The sequence below is a fragment of the Podarcis filfolensis genome, assembly GCF_964270895.1.
Source record: "Podarcis filfolensis genome assembly, chromosome: 17".
Taxonomy (NCBI): Eukaryota; Metazoa; Chordata; class Lepidosauria; order Squamata; family Lacertidae; genus Podarcis; species Podarcis filfolensis.
Window position 1 is genome coordinate 4,536,641 of NC_139621.1, and position 23,619 is coordinate 4,560,259.

Genomic DNA, 23,619 nt, shown 5'->3' on the forward strand with positions numbered 1-23,619 from the left:
ACCAGTCATGGTTGTCTGAAGCGCATGCCATCCTCAACCTTCCACAAGAGCTTTCCCCAAACTTGTTGGACTCCCATCAGCCCTAGGCAGCATGGTCAATGGTTAGATGATGGGAATTGTAGTGCTAGAGCACACTAAGTTGGAAAAAAATGCTATATTATAAAGCCTCAAAATAAATATAAATTAAAAGACAAGAGGCATTGCCATTTTCTCAAGCTTTTTTACTACATGATCTGCTGCTACCACATACCTTGCCGATGTTCCATGTTTTGATCTGTTGAAGTTCCAGCAGCAGCTGCTCATCATTGCAAACCTTGAGTTTGTCAATCAAGGCTCTGCAATCTGCAGGCTGAAAGGTGAAGAAACTGCATAAGGAACACTAATTGCTACACATCGGCGGATGCTTCTTCATAAAAGAAAATGCTGGTAAGCAATGAGTTGTGTTGTTTTAAATTTTAAAAATCACTCACTTCTCTCCTCAGCCTAATGTGCACAAACAGACATGTGATCCTACCAGCCAGTGGCGTAGCGTGGGTTGTCAGCACCCGGAGCAAGGCAAGTAATTTGCGCCCCCTAACCCGTGGATTTGCGCCCCCTAACCCTAACCCCCAGATGTTGCGCCCGGTGCGGCCGGCCCCCCCTGCTACGCCACTGCTACCAGCAACAACTTGGGTGTTTCTGTGTTTAAATTTATAGAAAACAAAATGCCCCCAAATTTCTACCTTTTCCCATTGTGTGACGCTTAAACAGTCAGATATGTAATATCAGAAAAAAGCACTTCACTGTCTGCACTAAATGAGTTACTAAACTCAATTAAGGGGTATGCTGAGTTGCAATCTACTACAGGATACTGATCAAAGAATGCAGCCTTCATTCCATTTCTTTTGGAATCCATTTTTGTAGGAGTAATGATCTAAATTAGAACCAATTTCTATAGCTCTGAGATACTGGCAATCATAACCTGCCAAGTGGAAGAAAGTCCGTTTATTTCTAGCACACAGTGATCTCCAGTTTCTCCCATTTATCTTCACATTTTGCTGCTAAGGAACATGCACTCAGTAAAACACAGGTGGGGAACTTGCCGTTTTGAAGAGGCTTGCAGCACCCAATCTCATTTTATGCACATACACTCATGCTTCCTGAAGCTACCTCACTCTTGAAATCCCAGAATCCAGTTTACTTCCTAATTTTTCCGGGCTTTAAACTCCCCTTCCCTCTTTTCCTCTATGTAGTTTCAGAGCCATTGGGTGGTGTTTTATTTGATAAAAACAAATTGATTGTTTAAAACAACTTTTTGTATGGCTTACAAAAAACAAGTTTCTCCCCAACTGTCTGAAAACAAAATGGTAGTTTTTCTGGAGTATGTGTGTGTCCATATCACACAAAGGCAGAAAGGAACTGCTTTTACTGTCTTTGCTTTCCAGAACAGTAGCTATATTGATCTGTTGTATGAAAAAACTCTTGAATCCTTATCTGAGAGTAATGATGCTTACTTATGAGTAGATTTGCATAGGATTAGGAATTCTCATGTGAGGTGGCCATGTAAAAATTGAACCAGGCAGGGCAGTCTTTATTTCAGTTTAGTTAATGGACACAGAGGGTTTTTTTCTGTCTGTGCTCATCACTGTGTATGGCTCTACCCACTAAAAGCATGCCACCCCCTCCCAAAAGATTACCCTTGAGGGAATGCAGCCTACAACGGATTGACTATTCCAGCAATAAACTATCACACAACCCAAGACATTCAAAACTGGAATGTCAGAAATGCACTGCTGTAGATACAGTAATCTCCTTGATCCCATTGCAGTATATTCTCACACTTTTCCTATGATGAGCTCAAGGTAACAAGAGGTGATACTTACAGCCTCTGTAGGTGTTTTCTTCAGCTTAGTTCGGTCCACTTTCATTTTTATTAGTTTTCCGCTTCCTGGTCCTGCTTGGTAAAAAATAATAATGACAGAGTTGACTGTCAACAGGACATATTTTAATCAGTTAATAAACAAGTGACAGTGCAAAAGAACAAAGGTGGCCTAAAAACCTCAAACTACATAGAGTGGAGGCAGTCTTAGATAAACATAAGGAATCCAAAGCAATTTCTGAGGTTGAATGTATACCAAAGACCTCTATACAGTGGCACCTAGGGTTCAGTACTTAATTTGTTCCGGAGGTCCGTTCTTAAGTGTTCTTAACTTGAAGCACCACTTTAGCTAATGGGGCCTCCCACTGCTGCTGCGCCGCCAGAGGACGATTTCTGTTCTCATCCTGAAGCAAAGTTCTTAACCCGAGGTACTATTTCTGGGTTAGCAGAGTCTGTAACCTGAAGCATCTGTAACCTGAAGCGCATGTAACCCGAGGTACCACTGTACTAAGCTTCCGCTGCTCACATGAATGCTTCATTAGCACACAAGGCTACCAAAATACTTCCTGCTTTATTCTGATTTCATTGTAGGCACCTCTTTGTTGTACATCTCTCAAATTTGCTACTACTACAGATTTATGCTGGAATCATACAAACAGGTTGGTAGCCACATTTTGGAAATCAGGACAATAGCTGCGGACTACTGACATTTATTTTCCACCCACCCCAAAAGGAAAAGGCTTCTATTCTCTTAACACATTTAATCCTTAGACCAAGATACTGTCCCCCAGTTACCCTAAATATTGCATACCGGTTGTGGGACAGCAATAAGAGGCACAAACTGGGGGAGGGGGACCAGTAAAGCTACCAAGAAACTGAAAGGTTGTTGCAGAGGAAAATCTATTCCAATAGAGAAGGACAGCAAGGCACAGGGTTGTACAAAGAACCATAGCATTGTAGAATTGGAAGGGACCCCAAGGGTCATGCACAAGTAGGGACTGATTAGAGCCTGCTCAATTTGATTCCACTGGAATTTACTTTTAGGTGTCAGCATTAATGTCTTAAACTGCCAAAAAGAGAAAGAAATGCTGAAAAACATATCTAACTGTATTTAATAGTATATAGAGTACCTATGCCACAGAAATATGAATACATTCTCGGACTTCCGGGTTAGCGCCATCGCCTAATGGCGGATTCCCTCCGAGCTCCGGAGGGAATCGGCTCAGCAGGGGTCGGGTCCTGACGCACCGGCGACGCGGGGACCCTTAGAAACCACAGGCGCGGAAGCCTGTGGACTTGGTGACTCGGTGGGCACCTTTGCGCCCCCCCCCGACCCGAGAAGGAGCCTTTTTAAAGGCTGCGGAACGGGGGACGGGGAGCGGCGCGGTGCTGAGAGTCCTCTGCTTCCCCTGCTGAGTGAAGCCGCATGCCATGGACGGAGAGCGCTGACTTCTTCCTTTAAATATCTGGACTAAAAGTAACAACCTGTGAGTAATACGGAAATTGGACTTAAAAGGGAAATTTTTTTTTTTGGATTTGGAACAAACGGGGTAGGCGCAAAGAGGAAGTCCGTCTCCCCGCCTTGTAAACATTTTAAAGCAAGGACTAGCTAACTAAGGTTGAGAGAATATTTTCTTTTTTATTGGATAAAAGTTATTAATTCCACGACTTGGCAGTTTAAGCTATTTGCTGGAGGATAAGAGTTGTTTTTAAGAGTTGAAGTGCAACCCCCCCAGGATCCGGGAGTGATCAGCGAGAGAGCCTGTTTAAGAGACATAGAAGATTTTGACAGCTGTCAAATTAGCTGTCAAAGTTGGGAAAGAAAGAGAACATTGTTTCTGTAGTCTCTGCTGGATATATCTGTTACAATTTGGTTATAAATTGTTGGAAACAAGGAAGAATTGATACAAACTAATTTGACTTTTGGTTTTTTTTGAACTAAGTAACCAGAATCCCTCTAGAGGGGGTTCTGGGACACTACAATGGCTGCAAGTGGAAAAATACTGATGGAGCTAAATAGGACTTTTTTTCTCTTGGGAAAGCTACAAGAACAAAATGATGTTTTGGCTATAAGGGTCAAAACATTGAATGAAACAGTAAACAATTTTACTGAACTTAGTAGGGACTTGACTCAAGTCTTTGCAATTGAACAAAAGGCCCTTGCAGCGGAACAAAAAGTTTTGGTAGCCGAACAGGAAGAGAAACTTGAAAAACTTGAGAAAGTGGGAAAAGAAATATATGATGTGCTGGAGAGTAAGGAAGGAGGAGCAACAATGCCACAGATGAAGGAAAGCCAGAGGCCTGTCAAGAAAGATACAAAGGAAAATAAGAACTGGATGAGGAAAATTTGGTTTGAATTGGAGAATGAAGAATGGAGAGACCTCCCCAGGAGATCTGAAGACTCTTGGATTATAAATTTGATCAAGATGGAAGTTGGAGCTTTTGGGACATTTGGACTTAAAAGGATTAAGAAACAAGATTTGAGCTCCACTTTTAAATATGGAGATCTGGCTGGAAGAAAAATGGACATTACTGAGACAGAGCTTCTCCGAGTTTTGGTGTTTGATATAAAGGACTAACAAAAAAACCGGCAGAGAGGAATTGAGAGAGAACTACGAGCCTCGGACGTGAGATCTCCAGGCTGACTGCAGATAGACTGATAGATATTGGTGGGGGATCAAAACCGGGAAAAGGGGGGTGGGGATTGGGAACCCAAAGGGTGTACAATTATATTTTGATCTTTTTTATTCTATTCTGTTAGGGGTATTAAAATGGGGAATTCGTGGAAGGGTACTGGGGTCGACCTTAGAAAAAGATTCAAAGAATGGGTACTGAGGTACAAAGATGGATGTTTATAAGTTAAAATTGGTTATATAAAATGAACTAAATATAACAATGAATTAAATATAATAAGGTTAAAAATTGGGGATAAGAACTTGTTGAACTAATAATTGGAAATGGAATACAAGAGAGGGAGGTGTGGGGAAGTCATGGAAATATGTTATTGAAAATAAGGTTGTAAAAGGTGAATGGTTTTTTTCTTTTTTTGGGTTTTTTTAATCTTTTTTCTCTTTTTGGAAAATCTTAATAAACATTTTTTGGGGAAAAAAAGAAATATGAATACATTCTCATTTCACTGGCAAGCCAGATCAAATTAAGAAAGACCTTGCTGACAAATATATAGAAAGAGAACCTACCCAAATGATGCTGACATAAAAACCCCACACATATACCAAGCTGGAAAAATGAAAAAATAGTGTGAAAGTTTATCATCCACCCTCTCCCCCTACCTCTGGAGACCATATTGTATTACACTGAACGTAACCAAAAGACTTAAAATATGAACATAAAGAACAGATATTGCACGTTCTTTTGTATTTCATTAAAAACTTTAATATTTTTTTTTAAGACCTTCTGGTGGAGAATCAGTTCAGTACCGCAAACAAAAATGGTTTTCTGGAAGTATGCTCCTCGCTTATCCCATAAAACCAAGTCAGCAGTTAAGATACACAACTAAAATCCCTAAGCTTATAAGAGACTGTGTTCCATGGTCTAAAAACAATGGCAGGTGAAACAGGTGAAAATACTAAGGAACTCACTACCACAGGCTTCGGCCTCAGCTGAACATACCAGGAAGTAATGCAGCAAGACCAAAAACTGACTAATCAGAACAGCTTAAAACATGGGTAGGATCCAGGGGCCGGATCCAGCCCAATTGCCTTCTCAATCCGGCCCGCGGACGGTCTGGAAATCAGTGTATTTTTACATGTCCTTTTATTTAAAATGCATCTCTGGGTTATTTGTGGGGCATAGGAATTTGTTCATTTCCCCCCTAAAATATAGTCCGGCCCGCCACAAGGTCTGAGGGAAAGTGGACCGGCCCCTTGCTGAAAAAGTGTGCTGACCCCTGGGCTTTAAAGGGGTGCTGCATGTTCCTTCTAGCCTGGCCAAAGAATACAGGGGGGTGCTGCACTCTCCACTAGCACAGCTTATTAGATGCCTCTCCTTTACTTTCTCTAGTACTGTAAGACAATTATTCAGGAGACAGTTTTTAGCTCTACTCTCCCCCTGGCCTGGGAGGAATTTCTCTGGCCCCAAAGAACTCATACATAGAAATCTTCTCTGTGAAACAGCCAGACCTCACTAAAACACTGAGCGCTGTCAGGTTACTTAGAGCTGCAACTCTCAAGCAACCCAGTCTCTCCACATTATGAGTAGTAAATTGGTGTTCGGAGTGGCTATGCACCACTGTCCTTTCTGGCTTAGCCACATTTTACTTCTGGTTGGGTTGTCATACAGTCAAAAGCTTCCATGCTTTGCACAACTGTCAGCATTATGGCACCATCAAGTGGTAAAATTATATACTGCAGTTCTTTAACAAGGAGGAGTCCTCAGTGCTTACTTCTCTTTGGCTAAAAAGGAATGTAAGCTGTAATACTCTGCACACTTACTGGAGAGTAATTCCTATTGAACAGTGTGACTTGCATGCAAAGGACTGCACTGTTACTATGCATGCTTACTTGGAAGGAAAATTCATTGTGTTCAATGAGCCTTCCTATCAAGTGTGCAAAGGACTGTGATCTTAGTGTCCCTGCTGCCACAGCATTAACTCTCCTTTGTAGAACTACAGATACTACACACTAGACAGTATTTTATTGTTGGGGCCGAAGCCCCTCCAACCCCTAGGGGTTGGCTTGCCACAGACTCGGCAAATCTCCACAATGTATTGGCCCTCCACACAGTCAACTGCTTAATTCTGTGGGCCAGATGGATGATGAGCATTTTTATTCACATGCCAAGTCAAACTTGTGGAAAGATCAGCTATAAAATTAGTTACCACAGCATTTAATAGTGACTGTGTTTGTCCATAAATCACAACTTGTTCCATCTGCTAACCTAGTAGTGCTTCATTCCAGTTTTCTGTTTTTGTCTTAATACATCTGGGTCAAAATTTAAGCACAGCTTTCTCTGGATAAATGTCTGCCTTTAGACAGACACTAGTACGTTCCCATCTGCTGTAGGCAGAGTGAACTGCAAATCCCAGAATGCAACATAGTTAAGATTGACACTTGGCTCTGAAGCCATCTGATCAGGAGATGGCAGCTACTCCCCGCAACAATGAATGTGAAAGAAAGAAAGAAAGAAGAAGGCTCACAAAAACCAAGTGATGATTAGAAAATAGACAATTTTCAAGCACTACTTGAAAGATTCCCCTTCCCCACCCTCAACTAAAAACGCTGAAAGACTTAACACTCCCAAGATCAAATTAGTTACTATTTTAAATCTACTACCTGAAATAGAACTCCTGCCCATTACAACACTGAGTGATTCTGCAAATCTCCATTTATTTGGCTGAAATAAGTACATGAGTTAGCTGCATTTAGCAGGTCACAGATCTTGATTGTGTGCATGTACCTGATGCCATGTTCTTCAAGGAGGGCAAGCAATAGCCTTGCTTTAAGATGAGGGGAAAGATATTCAGTCACATGAAAATGAAATCTAATGCTATTGGAGGAGTAAAGATTTCTGTCAGGTGGTGGTGTGGTTGCTTGAGAGCAAACAGGCAAGACTCCAACCTGTCTTTTCCAAGCTTTATTCTTAGTGCAAACTATTTTCAGTGAAGAGCGTCAAAAGTTCGTGTCTGGTTCAGTCGCTAGCAGAATCTGGGAGTGGCCGGTCCTTGTACCTCCCCCAGCATAACAGTCGCATGACCCCCATCCTTCTCCTCCCCTCTCTGCGCTGAAACCTACTGCGCAGAGTGGGCGCTGGCAAAGGGGTACTTCCCTCCCCTCCGCTTTGCTCAGGCTCGGTGTTGAGGCTCTCCCTAGCATCTCCTGGTCCCTGCACCTCCTCCCCACTGGAGGCAGGGCTTTCCTCCTCGCCAGAGGAGGAACTGCTTCGCAAGATCTTCGGAGGTTCCCTATAACACAACTGCCCTTCCACCTCTAGTCTCTGAGCTGATGGCAGTTCCCTGACAATTTCCAATTCTATATCTCTCTGGTTTTGCTTCATCATGACAGACTAGTAGCACAGGGCTAATCTATAAGCAGCGGCAGGCCAAGGAGAGCAGAATTATAGAATCATAGAATTGTAGAGTTGGAAGGAATCATGAGGGTCTTCTAGTTCAATCCCCTGCAATGCAGGAATATTTCACCCAACACAGGGCTCAAACCCATGACCCTGAGATTAAGAGTCTCATGCTCTCCCAACTGAGCTACCCCAGTCTTAAGAAAGAGTGTCGTCCAGAGGGATGAGGGGAAGGAAAACTGATAAAAGGAATAGGAAGTGAAGAGAGATATAAGGGTGAATAATTGCATATTCATTAAAAGTTGCCAGCTAAGCTTCTGGTGGAGAAGACTTATAGTATGCATAAAACGCTAAGCAGATTTATTTCTTTAACACACATATTCTGGTAACATCTCTCTAAAAGAATAGTTAAATCCTGGAAGATTTTAGGTTTGGTGACATTAACTCATTATGTAAATCCTCACTGGCCAGCCTCTCTCCATTATGGAAGTGATTTCATACTTACTGTGGAATCAATATTTATTAAATATGCATACCACCCTTCAATACAAATTCTCAAGGCAACTTACATTCACAAAGCAGAACTGGCTACAAAGTCTCATCACAGATTAAAGATTAAAAGCCTGGTGACAAAAAGACAGTATGCACATCAGGCAAGCTTCCTTAGGGAAAGAAATACTGTACTTAAAATAATAATAATATTGTAATATTCTAATATTATTTTATATTAATGCTTCACTTCTTTTTTAATGACTCCCCCCCATATTTTAAGCTGCTTTTATTTTATCTGTAAACAGCCTTGAATCCCTGTCAAGAAAAAAGGTGGGTCATAAATATAAAATAATGGAACCACAATCGATGGTCCTCTAGCCAGAAATCACCAGTTTCAACAAGATGGTAGGAGCATTCAGGATTCAACCTGTGATTTGCAGGCTTGAAATGGACCAAGAAATTGTAAATGAAAAAATGCTGCATCATGTGATCCCTTTACTGGTCCCAACAATAAAGAATCTTTCAGCTGTGTTCTGATATTGTCCAGAACACAGAAGCCTCAAGAGACAATATCTAGATACCTAAAACTGTTGTGAGGATCAGTTTATAATATGTACTCTCAAACATACAGGACTTTCAATAGATGTGCACCTCAACAATATTCCCTATTCCAAACAGAATTGCTGTTCAAACACAGATAGGTTTATACAGTTAGAACATCAAGAAGGCATGGAGAAAAGGTATGTCCCGTTACAGTTACTTGCATTAATTAAAAATTAAAAAATTGTCCAGTAGTACCTTGGAGACCAACTAAGTTTGTTCTGGGTATAAGATTTCATGTGCATGAACACTTCTTCAGATATTTTATTTTGACTTGAGTCAGACCAACATGGCTACCTACCTGAATCTTGCATTAATAAGTGAGCCACTGAAAACTCCAAAATAAAAGGCAAGTGCTCTTCTCACAAAGGAAGGAAACTATATTGAGCATAACAGGGGGCAGGGCTTACTTCTAACAACAGGATTTTGCCATTATGTTCTACCTGCTATTTCACTGCTACTACACCCTGCCTGTCCTCCCATAGACTGAGACGCAGTTTCTTGCCAAAGGTCAACCAGTGACTTTCATGGCCAAGTGGCGATTTCAATCCTGCTCTGAGTCTGAATCTCTAATCATTACACCACACTGCTTTAGTTGGACACACTTTTTGATTTCAAGAAGTCTACTCTAAGTAGGATTAACAAGGATACAATCCCATGTTATTATTTTCTTAACCATGGCATGTGTATTCAGAAGTAATTAGAAATTATGCCTACACAGGGCCAGTATGCTAACAATTCTTGGCACCAAAACAATTTGCTACAGTCTGAAGTAGGAAGAACGGGGCTGCATAAACACCCAAACGCACTCCAAACTGAATAGATGGAGCTCATCAAGTCACTTCAGTGGTTAGTCTTAGAATCACAGAATCACAGAGTTGGAAGAAACCATGTGAGTCATCTAGTCCAACTCCCTGCAATGAAGGAATCTTCTTCCCAACGTGGGGCATGAACCCACAACCTTGAGATTAAGTCTCATGCTCCACCTACTAAGCTATTGGGAAAGTGCCTTAAGACCCTGAAAAGAATTCTGCTATAAAAAGCACACACTTAAGAATCATTTTTCTAGAGATCCTTATGACATGCCCACACCAATACACATCCAAAAGTAAGTTTACAACAAACCTATTCAAATTGCTCTAGCAGCTGGATTTTCATTCACAGATCACCCAAGAATACCAGAATGAAGGGGAAACAAAATATTGTGATACTTTAAATGTTAACCAACTTATGGCATAAGCTTCACAAACTATAATCCAATTCACTGGATACGGAAGAAAAGTTACACTTCATGTGTCTATGGAAGTGTTAATTTTCATAAATTTGTTAGCCTTAAAGGTGCCACAAAACTCTGTTAGTCTCGTGCAGTAAAAACATGGCACCCTCTCTGGAGAATCAAGAGTATCACTCAATCCATCTAATATGAACTTCATACTCTTGCAGACACAAAGGTTCCAAAATCTTTCTACATTTCTAACAAAGTGTGCTCAACACTAAAGAGCAACAAAAAACACAAAAGCTGTTTCCACAAATCATCTTGCAAATAGAATTATTGGGAACTCTGCTACTTCAAAAGCACCCATTAGAAACAGCCAGTTGCCTGTTTCTCTCCTCTCCATTCCATATGCATTCCAAGCTAAGAAATCTACATGATCAGACACATCATTCATGCTTGAAGCATCCTGACCAGACACAAAACATAGCCATAACCCAAGACACTTTGTCACACATCAATATAACTTAATGAAGGTTTCTGTTGGCTCCCAACATGATACAAGAGAAATTCAGCACACATGAAAACACCAACATCTGCTAGCTACAGCACTTTTCACTAGCTTTTTCAAACTAACAGGAATAAATCATGCGCAACGTTTTCTCTTCTTCCCTAAAAGTAACAATTTGAAAAAGCAGGCAACACATGTCAGATATGGCCTGCTCTTTGGGGAAGTCATAACTGAAGAACATTTTACCGTCCTCTATCCATGCCAGATGTTCTATCTACACAAACCCTAGTTGAAAGAAGTGTTCAGGTTTGAGAAACCAGTGTCCACTGCAGCTGTGAGGGAATGAACCTGTCTGCCAAAAGGAAATAAATTAGAATTCATAGCACTGATAAAGAATTTGCCACGTGAGCAACTCATACCCCAAACTGGGAGATAAATAATGGTCAACAAATCTGGGGCAGTGATGATAGTCAGCTAAAAAACTGTATTCACCAGGACATGCACTTTCCCGTAAAGGACAGGATCTTGCCCTCAACTTTATCCTTCATCTGTAAACATCAGCAAAAGATTGGGACCCAACAGAAGCTCCTCTTGTCCTTCTCTAGCTCTGGAGCTAGTGGGAGCAGCAGAGGCATGTGGATTCACTCTGCGCTGTGTAATCTCTGTTACAGAGTTTATATGAAGGCCCCCTAATGAGAAGAAAAAGCAAGAGGTACATTCTAGCTGGGCATGTAAGCTTGAGATTTTGAATGCTCTCCCATATCAAAAGTTCACCGTAGACAAAACATTAGTCTAAGACATTCTGTCTTCCCAAGGCGTTATCTTTCCATGTGCAAGATATGAGCAAAGATGTACCTCTTTACCCATGTTTTTTGTTAAGTGGATGCATTCCTTCCTTTTATACTGCTGAACGCTGCTGTTCTATGCTGCTGTCTTGTTATTCTGATAGCGGCTGTTTCTGTGGTTTTCTTTTATTATTATACTGCAATTGTACTTACTACCCTGGGACCATTTGGTGAAGGTTGGGGTCTAAGTATAAATAATTAATTACAGTGGTACCTCGGGTTACATACACTTCAGGTTACATACACTTCAGGTTACAGACTCCGCTAACCCAGAAATAGTACCTTGGGTTAAGAACTTTGCATCAGGATGAGAACAGAAATCGTGTTCCGGCAGTGCAGCAGCAGCAGGAGGCCCCATTAGCTAAAGTGGTGCTTCAGGTTAAGAACAGTTTCAGGGTAAGAACAGACCTCCGGAACGTATTAAGTACTTAACCCAAGGTACCACTGTATAGAGCGACCATGGAAGCATTCTGATATGGATGCCTGCACCTTGCAGCAACACGGTTCCAAAAAGAAAGTACCACAAGTTCTCTGTTCACTGTTGTCTCAAATCTTCAGACTTCAAAAAAAACACAGTCTAGATGAAGACAGAATTAGATCCAGGTACTTGCCTTTGAAGGGTCAAAATTACTCAGATAAGAATGATGAGAAACCCTAGAGGCTAACTACAGCAAACACTCTGGAAATCCCAAAAGACTAGCATGTCTTGCCAGATTTCCTCTTAGACTCCTATGAGACCTGTAATACACATGCTTAGTCATTGCAACAACTTAAGAGTTTAAATTTCATTTATGAAACATAACACATCACCAAAAGCAAGGCATACAGTGTCCACAAGTGATGGAACTCCTAGCACCATCCTTTGCATTTTGTCTGTTGTGACTCATTGTGCCCCCAGCTACTGAAGCAACAACAGCATACATAGAGGAGGTCTGACAGGACCATGCAGCAAAGGAGAAACTAAGTTTACACATCCTGTGCTGCAGCTCCAGGTAAGCAGAGGCCAAGCACTGTTAACTCTTCTTGAAATGGCTTTCAGAAACTACCTGATCTGTAAAGGTTCAATTCCATCAGCTTGCAGGTGGTAACCAAAACCCAGTAAGTGACATTTAAAACAAACCAGCACAGAAAGTGTTGGATTGTTAGATTAGAACAGTGGTTTTCAACCAGTGTGCCATGGTACCTTGGGGTGCCTTGAATGATGGTCAAGGGTGCCGCGGACAACATTGGCCTCCTTCCCTCCCTCTCCTCTGATGCCCTCGTGTCTCTGCCTCCCAAAGGCTCGCACAGCTGTTTGTTGCAGCAGTGCTGGTTATAAGCTCCCCACGTGAATGGTGCCTCTGGGGCTGGCCAAGGGGTGCTGATTGTCAGAAGCTGAGGTGGCCTTGGAGTAAGGAAGCAAGCAGACTAGGGAGCCCAGCCAGCCAGTCCACCAGCCCTTGCTGTTGGGAATGGACAGACAAGTAGGAGGCTGGGCAGGGAGGCAGGCAGTGCGTTGACCTTTCTTGTGCTTGCTGTGTGCAAGGCCTGCCAGGAAGCCGAGTGCCTGGTGCTGAGCGCCTTTTTGCCATGCAGGACTGGCAGCGCTTGCTGCTGCCTCCCAAGGTAAGGTGCTGGCCTCACATTCAACTTTGGCCAGTCTCTGTTGGGCCACTAAGGCTGGGGGCATCCTCTTCCCAGGCCCCTGTGAGGCAATGTGAGGAGGCACCTCTCTTTCGGGGGGGGCAGGCAGCTCAGAGACCAGGGACAGCAGCAGCGGCTGCCCGAAAGACTCCCAAGGAGAGGGGAGAAGAGAGGAGGCTGAGGGAACAGTCCACAAGAGAGGGTGTTCAAAAAGGGGTGAGGGGTTGCCAGCTCTGCAGGCAAGGGGTGACGAATCTGGGCTCCTAAGCCTCAGAGGTGCCACAGAAAGAATGCAGTTGGTCAAGAGCCATGGACTCAAAAAGGTTGAAAACCTCTGGATTGGAATATCAGAATGAAAGCTAACATCAAACAGCGCATGTCCCTCAACTGGAATGCAGTGTGGGAGTGAAAACTCGCTGCAGTTTCAAAGATATAAGCTTCCATGTTAATTCCACTTTATGCAGTGTGTTCCTTCAAAAAGACTGCTGAAACAGACATTTCTTCAAATCAATTGACATTTCTGATTCAAGTTATAGATTTTTCTAACACGCAAAAGCTTTTGGTTGGCTTATTAAATTTTACTCAAAGACCAAGCAAGTCTCAGTGGTACACGTTGTAGTTGCTGAAGTTCAAAAAACCTCATCAGAAGAATTAAGAAGTCTTGCTGTTTTCAAAAGTGTTCTACCTTCGTGGAACTCCTGAACCTCAATCATAGAAATTCAGTGCACAGTAGAAGACTTAGAACGCGCACACACTTAACACCAGACTATGGCTGCACGTTGTGATCTTCTCATTAATCCTTGATAAGCTCCAACTGAAAGCACAGCTTTCCCCAAAACATTGGGGGTGGGTGAAAATAGCTGATCTACAGTACAAGTAGTAAACACATGATCCATGGTCTTTCCTTATTCAAAGTTTTATAACAAGTGGAACTGCTCTGCAAACTTGCCTCTTGAGAAGAGGTAAGAATTCTTTTTAAAGAGCATAATTTACTTATCTGGTTCAACCTCTGCCATACATTAAATGCTTGGTGCAGATAATACAAAGGAAGTTTCTGTGATCTGTTGTGTGAAGTGATTTCTTTCAGACTCAAAATGTATAACTACCCATGACTACCAGCGTTAGCAAATCTGTCCAATATCAAGTGAAAGAGAGACAGGGTACCATGCCTCTACCACTCGATTAAAATCTATTCTTTGTATATCGTATTGTTGTTTTATTGCTATGGCCGATGCCTGATGCAAATAAAGATTCATTCATTCATTCTCTACCACTTTCAGATTAACATCTCTTGCAATTCTTTCTTTTCTCTTAGTGAATTTAGGACCATATTCTGGATTTCATGTTCTCCAAAAGTTCACCTCACTAGGTTCTTAATGAGATTTCTTCTTAGCTTGCCATAATATTTAAGTTTCTTCAGTTAAACAAATCTGTCACTCCTGATCAAGTCTTTGTATGTTTTAGAATTCTGCATTCCTACCACCTTTTAGAGGGAAGGTCAACAAATCACTTCCCTTTGGAACTGTGTAGCCTAAACAAGACAGAAGATGGAGCTGATACATGGCAGAACAATTCCACCAAGGCCAAACATGCAGTAAGTTGCACAGCTAAGGAAATAAAGGATTACACTTCAGTTTGAATGGAAAAGTGCCACCACAATCCATCTTACATCCCAGCATAGCTACAACTAACAATATACAATAATTTTTGGTATTTCAAGCATATTAACAAAACCTTGACAGAAGTTCTAAAATCCAATTCAATTCAGCAAAACCATCTATAGGACTGCCAAAGAGAGGAAGAGTAAGTCCTACTGCACAAGTGGAAGCCTGTCCTGCTTGAGCAAAGGCGATGCTGGATACATGTTGTTGGCATACGTCTGTCTCAGGAGACAATGGTTACAACCATATGTGGAATTTATATACTGCCCTTCAAAAGCATTTTTCAGGGTGCTGTATACAAAGGTATCAATAATAGAAGACAATCTTACTCAGCTATGAGTGATCACCAAAGAAGAAAAAGAAAAATAGACATGCCAATCTACGAGAACATCTATCTCCTGACAATTGTACTGTATTCACACAGATCTGGGCAAACAATGAAGCCTGAAATAAATATTTTAAGCTGTTTCACATGGCTGTACAGTTTAGCATAGTGGCACTTTTAGACATTCTCTACATGCAGTAAACTAAGAGGCTAATGCTCTTTACCACAGCCTCTATCCTGCTACAATCACACATATCTTGAGCATTCCAGCCAATGGTCATCTTGGAATAATGTAGTAACAATGGAAACTGAGGGATTTAATAGGAGAGACCTTCAAAAAAGAAGACAGAGCTAATCTCCTCACTGTGAACATTTGTTTGCAAGTTTGCAAGTCACTCCAACAGCCAGATGTGTTAAGCTGGTCAACAAGTATATCAGGTTTTAGCAACTCTACTATTATGACACATCAAATTAAGAGTCTCTGAGACAGAGGGCAAAACTGGCTCTGACAGTGATATTGTAGCTATTAAGCCAAGAAGCCATTTATACAGTATGTAAGAACTCAGAATAAAAGTAGCTAACATGCACAAAATAACCATTACTAATACATGTACAAAAAAAGTCAAGTCAGTTTCCTCAGTCATGGTAACAGCAAGGCCAACATGTATACTTTGGCCCTTCTCTAATGGCCTATGTTGAGAAGCAAATATCAGCTAGAGACAGGGGTGGTTAAATCTTAAGATGCTAAGATCTGTGGACTTATTTGTACGTTTGAGATAATCATCTGATCAACAACTGGAGCAACTAGTTCTGTAATTTATGCTGTGTACGTACAGGAAAGGAAACTTTTGATAGCTATAATACATTATCAGTCCTAAGACCCAAGAAAGCACTGGATAATATATAAAGATAGCACATTTTATTATGCTCAAAAACACCTGGGACACATCCCCAAATACTTTATTTCTAGCTGTCACAGGGTAATTGACATACATCTACCTTCCAGAACCTTAAACAAAGCCTTCAGGTCATATATCCAGTCTGTCAGCATATGGTGACTCAAAGCAGGAGTACTGGACCTTGCAAAAAGAAAAAACTGGTCTGCCCTCATGCTTATGAATGAGTAATATGTAAACACCAAGTGCTCTCTAGAAGCACTAGATCCAGTTGAATTGTTTCAGGATGAATTTGACAAACACAGAAAGTTAAATGATTTGATAGATAGCCCAAGATAAGTTGGACACTAGATCTCTATGTGTCAAATCATAATGCCTTTCAAAGACCCAAAGAAATCTATTAAGCAAAAACTCACATTCCCAAGTGCTGAATACACCATGGGTGATTATGAAATATCTAACCTAGTTTGTTGCCTACAAAAAGAAACAAGGATCAAATGTTCCAGAGGATACACACACAATACAGCAGGAGAATTATGGCTTAATATATTTATTATTATTCATTCTCCTTAGGGATAGCCAAGGACTTTAGGAAATTCTCCTGCATGAACTACATCACTCAATGGCCCTAACTTGCACTCATTTAATTAAAAATTCCTTGTACCTGTTAGATTAGAAGATGTTATAAATGCCATTGGAGATCACAAGTTGTGTGAACTGCCATGCAGAACCTATCTATTTTGCCTTTCTTACTTTAAAGTCAATACTGTATAACAATTACAGTGGGGGACAGAAATGCTACCAAATATCCACTTTACCCAAAAAAATATTTACTAACCTTTACTACCATTCTGAGACATACTACCATTCTGAGACAGACCTATGAGTGAGGAAGTCCCTGCTTGGAATTTCACCTCTGCCAATGAAGCTTTAGGCAAGCTATGAATTCTCAGCCACAAGCAATAAAGGGATAACATCTACCTATTGCAAGGATATCAGTATGTGAAATACTCTGAACGCTCAAGAGCCTCGTACAAATGCTTATCAACTACACACACAGCTACACAGTAACAAATGCATACTACTGCAACATAGAAATATTTGGAAAATCATTCAGCAATGGGTTGCATTACATCTGTATTACATCAATAAGGGATGCATCAAGGAAGAAAATTATTTGCCACAACAGCTAAACAGAACCTCAACATAGAAGTAATATACATTCCAACAACAGATGTTGAGATAAATAAGACATTGTCATCACTTTTGTACAATGTTTGCAAGTTTCCACAGGCCTCTGGCTAGTCTCTATAGAAAATACTGGACTAATGAAGTTTGGTCTAATCCAGCAAAACCACAATGAACTAAGATCTAAATCTGATGAAAATGTTAGTGAAAAGATATCTGTAGACATGAGCAGTGAAAAAGATTTTTATAATAAAAATACAAAAGCAACAAGCAAACATTAAAAGTTTAACCACTCCTACTTAGTTGATTCACAGAATTGTAGAGTTGGAAGGGGATCATAAGGGTCTAGTCCAACCCACTGCAATGCAGGAATATTTTGCCCAACATGGGGCTTGAACCCATGGAACTGAGATTAAGAGTCTCATGCTCTACCAACTGAGCACTCCTTTCAATAAGCTTTGAAAAATCAAAGTGGGTTTTTGAATCCCTAGTTTTGCAGCCCTCTACACAGAAAGAATATAGAAAGCAATATCAACTCCCATTCCCAAATTTGGTTCTGTGGTCAGGATTTTGGTATGCAAACAAACTACTTGTTGATGGCTTGGGACAAGTTGCCTCTTCAGCCTCAGATTACACTCTTAAGTAGCAACAACAGATGCAGAATTGTACCATATGTGGTTGCGGGTTTCTGTTACAGTATTGAAATGAAAGAATAACTGGTGCACAGTAATAGTTCTAATGCAGCAAATAAAGCTACCATTTGCATTTGGACAAGAAAAAAGAAGGGGCATGACCACTCCACTAAGGAATTACATTCACTCCACATAAACAACCAGCCATAACCCCATACAAACCAAGGTTAGACTCTGAAGCCTTTCTTAAACAAGTGTTGTTCTGAGATCAGAGGGTACCTTTTAGGAAAAAGAAAATTTCAAGGAATCGCTACCATTTGAAGAGAAGCAGGATTAAATAAAGAAAGTTGAATACTAACCTGGAATCACAGCCAATCCATACTTGGCCTGGTCTACTATCCAAGTCACTGTTCTGGCACCTTTGCCTCACCCTAGTCAGCCAAGGGTAACACCTTCTGGTTTCACAGTCACTCTAATCCACTTATGTCAGACTATTTTAGGGTCTGCAACAAAACCACACAAGTTAGTACTGGGCTTCAAGCAGGCAGAGTTCAAGGTACTGACAGGTATTTTTTGAAAAGACATTCAGGCTGGTATAGCTTTGGACTTTGCTAATCTAGCTCCCCTTGGCTAGGATATTTGTCTTAAATGCAGGACAACTTAGAATACAAGCAAGGAAGTGCACAGTTCACTGATAGGAAGAACATTTTGACATCCTAATCATACCAAAGTGAACAGGCCAAGTAGAACTAAGAAATGCTGTAAACTCAGCACATTACTTTGGCATTTTGTGCATCTAGCAAGCTTTCCATATAATGAAGGAGACAGCAGAAACAAGCTTTCACAGGATGTTTACTTCTCCTGTGGTAAAGTAACAGTTTTAAATCATTTTAAGATTACCAGCTTTTGCTCTACGTTGTGTACTATTTCCCCAAAGGCTTGATTTCTTTTCTTTTTTTTCAGATTAAATGGTCAGCTTGTGCATCCTTAGGAAGCAAGTTTTCAGGGACAAATATGGCCATATCAGCTATATCTACTAAAAATAATCAATTTGTGAAACTGATTATGGATCCTTATCTTGCCAGAACCATGCCATAAGGTGCCCAACTTTCCTTGCCAACAATATCTATTCCTACTGAAAAATGAGTAAACTGCACCTATGAAACTATAATAGGACCATAGTGTCATGGATTAACTCATCTGAATCATAGGAAAATGTATTTTAAAAGAACTCAGAACTATACTGATACTCCTCAGAGGCTAGGAGCAACATAAGCTAATGCCTGGGTAAATCTGTTCTTGCATTTTTAGGCTCTCTGGTATAAGAACTACCATAGTCTATATACAGTTAAAATAAAAGGCTTACTTAATGCAAATGAAATGTGCTATTCAATTTGAGTCATTTGTCCTGACTCAGATAATAGTTTTTTTCATCTGTGTGAACACATCTTGCTTATATCCCAATAATTTTTCTATCCAGGAAAATAGGAATGGAGACTGATGTAGCACATATAAATTGTACTCCAAAGATGCTTGGAACTACCAGGTAAAGGGACAAAGAAGAACCCCAATCTTTACCAGACTTCTTATAAGAATAAACTAATATACCACATAAGCTAGCCCAGGCAAAAGAGAGATTTTTGAGTACTGCCCTACACTGGGAAATGGAAGGGCGATTTTATCATAAGTTTACAGGAACAGATGGAATGGGTGCCAAAAGCTCCCACTGTACCAGGACAAAAGGTGTAAGTAGCCCTACACCTTTGAGGAGAGAAGAAACAAGAGAAATTACCTGCCAATTAGGCCAGATCCACACTATTGTACATTAAAAACACATGACTCCCCGCCCCCCCCCCCACGAGTCCTGGGAACTAAGGTTTCCTTAATGGTTCTGGGAATTGTACTTCTGTGAGGGAGAAACTACCGTTCCCAGAGTTCTTTGGGGAAAGTCATGTGCTTTCAATCAATGGTGTGGATCTATCCTTAGGTTCTGAAATTAGACCCAAAGGCAACCAAGGAGGCTGCAGGTCAAGGCTGCAACTATGAGCATCCTCTGCAATGTTTCCTAATGAATTCAACGGGATGTTGACCAGACTTGTTTTCTTGCATAAATGACGAAGCTCCCTGTCTCAAACCGGAAAATACCGGCTTTCCTCACGAGATGCGACTATAGATTAAATGTCTACTGAGGAGCGGAGGGGTGAAGCCCTACTTGAGGCGAGTAGGAAGGGCGTGAAGGGTGATAAGGCCCACAGAGCTGCTTCGGCGGGGGTTGGGGGGGTGTTGAGAATTGAGAAGTGCCTCCTAGTAGGAAGAGAGACGTACTCCTTCCCCACTTGGAACCGAGGTCCCAGTTGACGGAAAGGCCCAGGCAGAAGCGCCCCCCCACCCTCCCTCCTGACTTCAACCACCGCCGCCCTTTCCCCACGGGGAAAAGCCAGGCCCCATTGTCCCGCCTCAGCGCACACCGCTCTTCCCGTGCGGCCAGAGCGTCTCCCGCCTCGGGCCTTTCCCCAACGGGTCCCCTCCTCCGCAGCTGCCGCTCTCCCGTTCCCCGCCCCAGAACACGGGTACCTGCTCCGGGACAGAAATGGAGGGGGTGTCAATGCCGTACCCCGTTGCCTCCCGCCGCCGCCATCTTAACAGCAGCCCCTGAGCCTCAGCCCTAGCCAGGTCGCGCGAGAACTCGCCACCGGGTAGGGAGGGAGGAAGAGACGCGATATCTGAGGAAACACAAGAGCCCACGAGAATTGGGGGAGGAGGAGGGCGAAGCGAGTTATGGCGGAAAGTAAGGTCTCGCGATACAATGACTGAGAAGGCAGCTTCCTGCGAGACGTGAAAAGAGGAAGTTGAAATCACGCGAGATTTCGGTGACGTCCCCCCTCTGGCGGACGATGTTACTTCTAGGGATGAGGCGGCGGGAAACAGGGCAGAGTTGTTTTCCTATTCTTGCCGCAGGACCGTGACCTCGGGAAGGAGCTAGTTAACAAGCGCTTATCGCGATACTTGCCGTGAGAACTGAGGCAAAATATTCCACGCGAGAACAACCCAAAGAGCCGCGAGAGTTCGAGCAATCCCCCTGGCGGACTAGGTCTCCTCCTACTTTTGCTTATTGGAAACCTCACGAGATTTGGAGAATAAAATCACGCGGGTAGCCGTCCTTTGCTTCTAGTGACGAAACTCCTCAGATACATACATGTCTTCGGTTATGGTTGAGATGTGGAGCCATAAAGGGATATGGAGTTGGGGGAGGGGACTGGGATCTCGAGGAAGCTCCCGCGAGAGCTCGCAGATCTGGTCACGAGATCTGCCTCCCTGAGCTTCAGCGTATGGGGACGGCTGAGGAGAAATATCACGAGAATGACGTCACGCGGAAGTCCGCAGTGGCTCTTCCCTCGAGGAAGGGGGCCGAGTGGCGCGCGCAGCTCCAGCCACGAAATCTCGCGGGAACAGGGAGCTAAAAGAACGTGACGGATTGTTCAGCAATTCTGCGCACGAGGGAAGGAGCGACGGGTTTTCTTCCGCTCGCGTAATCACGCGGGAAGTGGGCTAAACTCTCGCGAGAGCCTGCTACGCTGTTAGCTTCTGCTTACGGAAGCCGCCGCGAAAGGCATTTTTTCCGGGTGTTGTTGGTGTGGGGGAGGGGGATGGCTTCCCCTTTTATCTGTTTCTTAAAATTTACACAGCGCTTGATTGTGAGAAAGAACCCTCAAAGTGTCTTAAAAAAGATAAAACAGACTAAGATTAAGACAACAGAAAATAATATTCAGAGTCCCCTGGACTCCAGCAAAACTATACCAGAAGAAAATAACAAGTGCAGAGAACTGGGAGTAAAAATGCGAACAGTACATATGATGGTTAACTGCCCAATGATAAGATCATTTTGGTGCGAGGTGAGGATAGTTATAGCAAGTGTAATAAAAAGAAATTGTTATTTAGGGGAATTGAATTGAATTCTAAATTATATTTCGGAAACGTGGGAGATTACAAGGGGTAAAAAAAATAATGGATGTACTGTGCCAAATTGGAAGCAAAAAAACTTGTTTTGATGAATTGGAAGAGCCGCAAAAAGATTCCATTGAGCACATGGATTGATAATATGGACAGACTAGCTACATATGAACGAATTGCATGTCGACGCAAATTAAGAATGGATAAATATGAAGAAATCTGGAAGGAATATTTAAGTGATGAGGTGGACAGTGGTGGGAAGTAGGGGGAGGAGAGGTGGGGAAATAATGCTGAAAAGTTGTAGTCATAAGTATATCAGTATTCAAAGTTGAATTGTCAAATTGTGTTAGTGTTATTATGGTTTTTGTTGTATGTGTCTTTTGCGGTTGTTGTTTGTATTGAAAAAATGATTAAATATTTTTTTAAAAAAGAGAAAGAACCCTCAAAGCAGCTTAAAAAAAGATAAAACAGTAAAATCAAAAAACCCAAACCAAGGTACAAAAGTTAAAATGCCGAAACAGATTAAAATTTCCTCAGCTTTCTAAGCCTTTGGGTGGCCTTGCCTAAGCAGGGATGTGTTTTTAGCAGGCACTGAGAAGAGGACAGTGAAGGTGCCTGCTTGATCTCAATAGGCAGGGAGTTCCGAAGTGTAGGTGGTGCCACACTCAAGGGCTGTGTTATTACAAATGCGGAACGGGTTGTGTGGCATCTGTAGTCTGGCTGTGCAGAGCTCCTCTGAGGCCCAGGGCGGGAGTCTTCTTAGAAAAAATTTAAAAACTCATACCAGTTTAGCCCTCCCAAGGCCTGGGGCGAGTGTACCTGGCTATTCCGCCAGTCAAAGTGGGCATGTGGCTCAATCACCTTCTCAATCTGGCCTGCAGATGGTCCCAGAATCAGTGTGTTTTTACATGAGTAGAATGTGTCATTTTATTTAAAATGAATCTCTGGGTTATTTGCGGGGCATAGGAATTTCTTAATTATTTTTTTCAAAATATAGTCCGCCGGCCCCCCCCCTAAGGTCTGAGGGACAGTGGATCGGCTCCCTGCTGAAAAAGTTTGCTGACTCCTGGTCTAAACCACTGAGCCTAGGGCTTGCCAATTGGAATGTCGGCAGTTCGAATCCCCGCGACGGGGTGAGCTCCCGTTGCTCGGTCCCTGCTCCTGCCCACCTAGCAGTTCGAAAGCATGTCAAAGTGCAAGTAGATAAATAGGTACTGCTCCGGTGGGAAGGTAAATGGTGTTTCTGTGCGCTGCTCTGGTTCACCAGAAGCAGCTTAGTCATGCTGGCCACATGACCCGGAAGCTGTACGCCGGCTCCCTCGGCCTATAGAGCGAGATGAGCGCCGCAACCCCAGAGTCGGCCACGACTGGACCTAATGGTCAGGGGTCCCTTTACCTTTATAAAGGTGATATTCAATTTCCTGTCTCCAGCCTTAAGTTATCCATCCCTCTTTCTGCCTCCTTCCTGATCCTGGCTTCAGGACAGGCAAGATCCCAGACCCTCTCCTCTCAGGTGATTGGTGAGAGGGGTGGGATCTGTCAAGCAGGCCTCCTGCATTAACTCAGCCTGCCCAGGAGCCCCACACCCACAGAAGACCATCATTCCTCTTAACCCCAGAAGCTCAGGACTATAGCATCTGACTTTGGGATTGGCCTAATGTGAGGGAAAAAATGGTGGCTCCTTCAGTCCTCTGGACCCTGGCATTTGTACAACATGGGATGACCTCTGTCATTAGCTGGAACTGCTTGCTGGCAATTTGGGGCTGGGAACTCCTAAGCAGGGCTGCCAGACTCCCA

At 42.4% G+C, this 23,619-nt stretch overlaps 1 protein-coding gene across 5 annotated transcripts in view; it reads right to left on the reverse strand.

Annotated features, from left to right (window-relative positions):
- Positions 1 to 20,891, reverse strand: part of HUWE1 (HECT, UBA and WWE domain containing E3 ubiquitin protein ligase 1) — a 95,232-nt gene extending 74,341 nt beyond the window's left edge. For 2 of the 5 annotated variants that reach the window (XM_083592574.1, XM_083592572.1), the window contains exons 1-4: positions 20,446 to 20,792; positions 18,231 to 18,374; positions 1,863 to 1,933; positions 251 to 349 (exon numbers count right to left, since the gene is read on the reverse strand). In XM_083592574.1, coding sequence (XP_083448700.1) covers positions 251 to 349; positions 1,863 to 1,907 — 144 coding nt within the window. In that variant the 5' untranslated portion in view covers positions 1,908 to 1,933; positions 18,231 to 18,374; positions 20,446 to 20,792. Of the gene's footprint in view, positions 1 to 250; positions 350 to 1,862; positions 1,934 to 18,230; positions 18,375 to 20,445 lie in introns of all 5 variants that reach the window. The other 3 variants (XM_083592573.1, XM_083592571.1, XM_083592575.1) reach the window with 2 other exon arrangements.
- Positions 20,892 to 23,619: the final 2,728 nt, after the last annotated feature.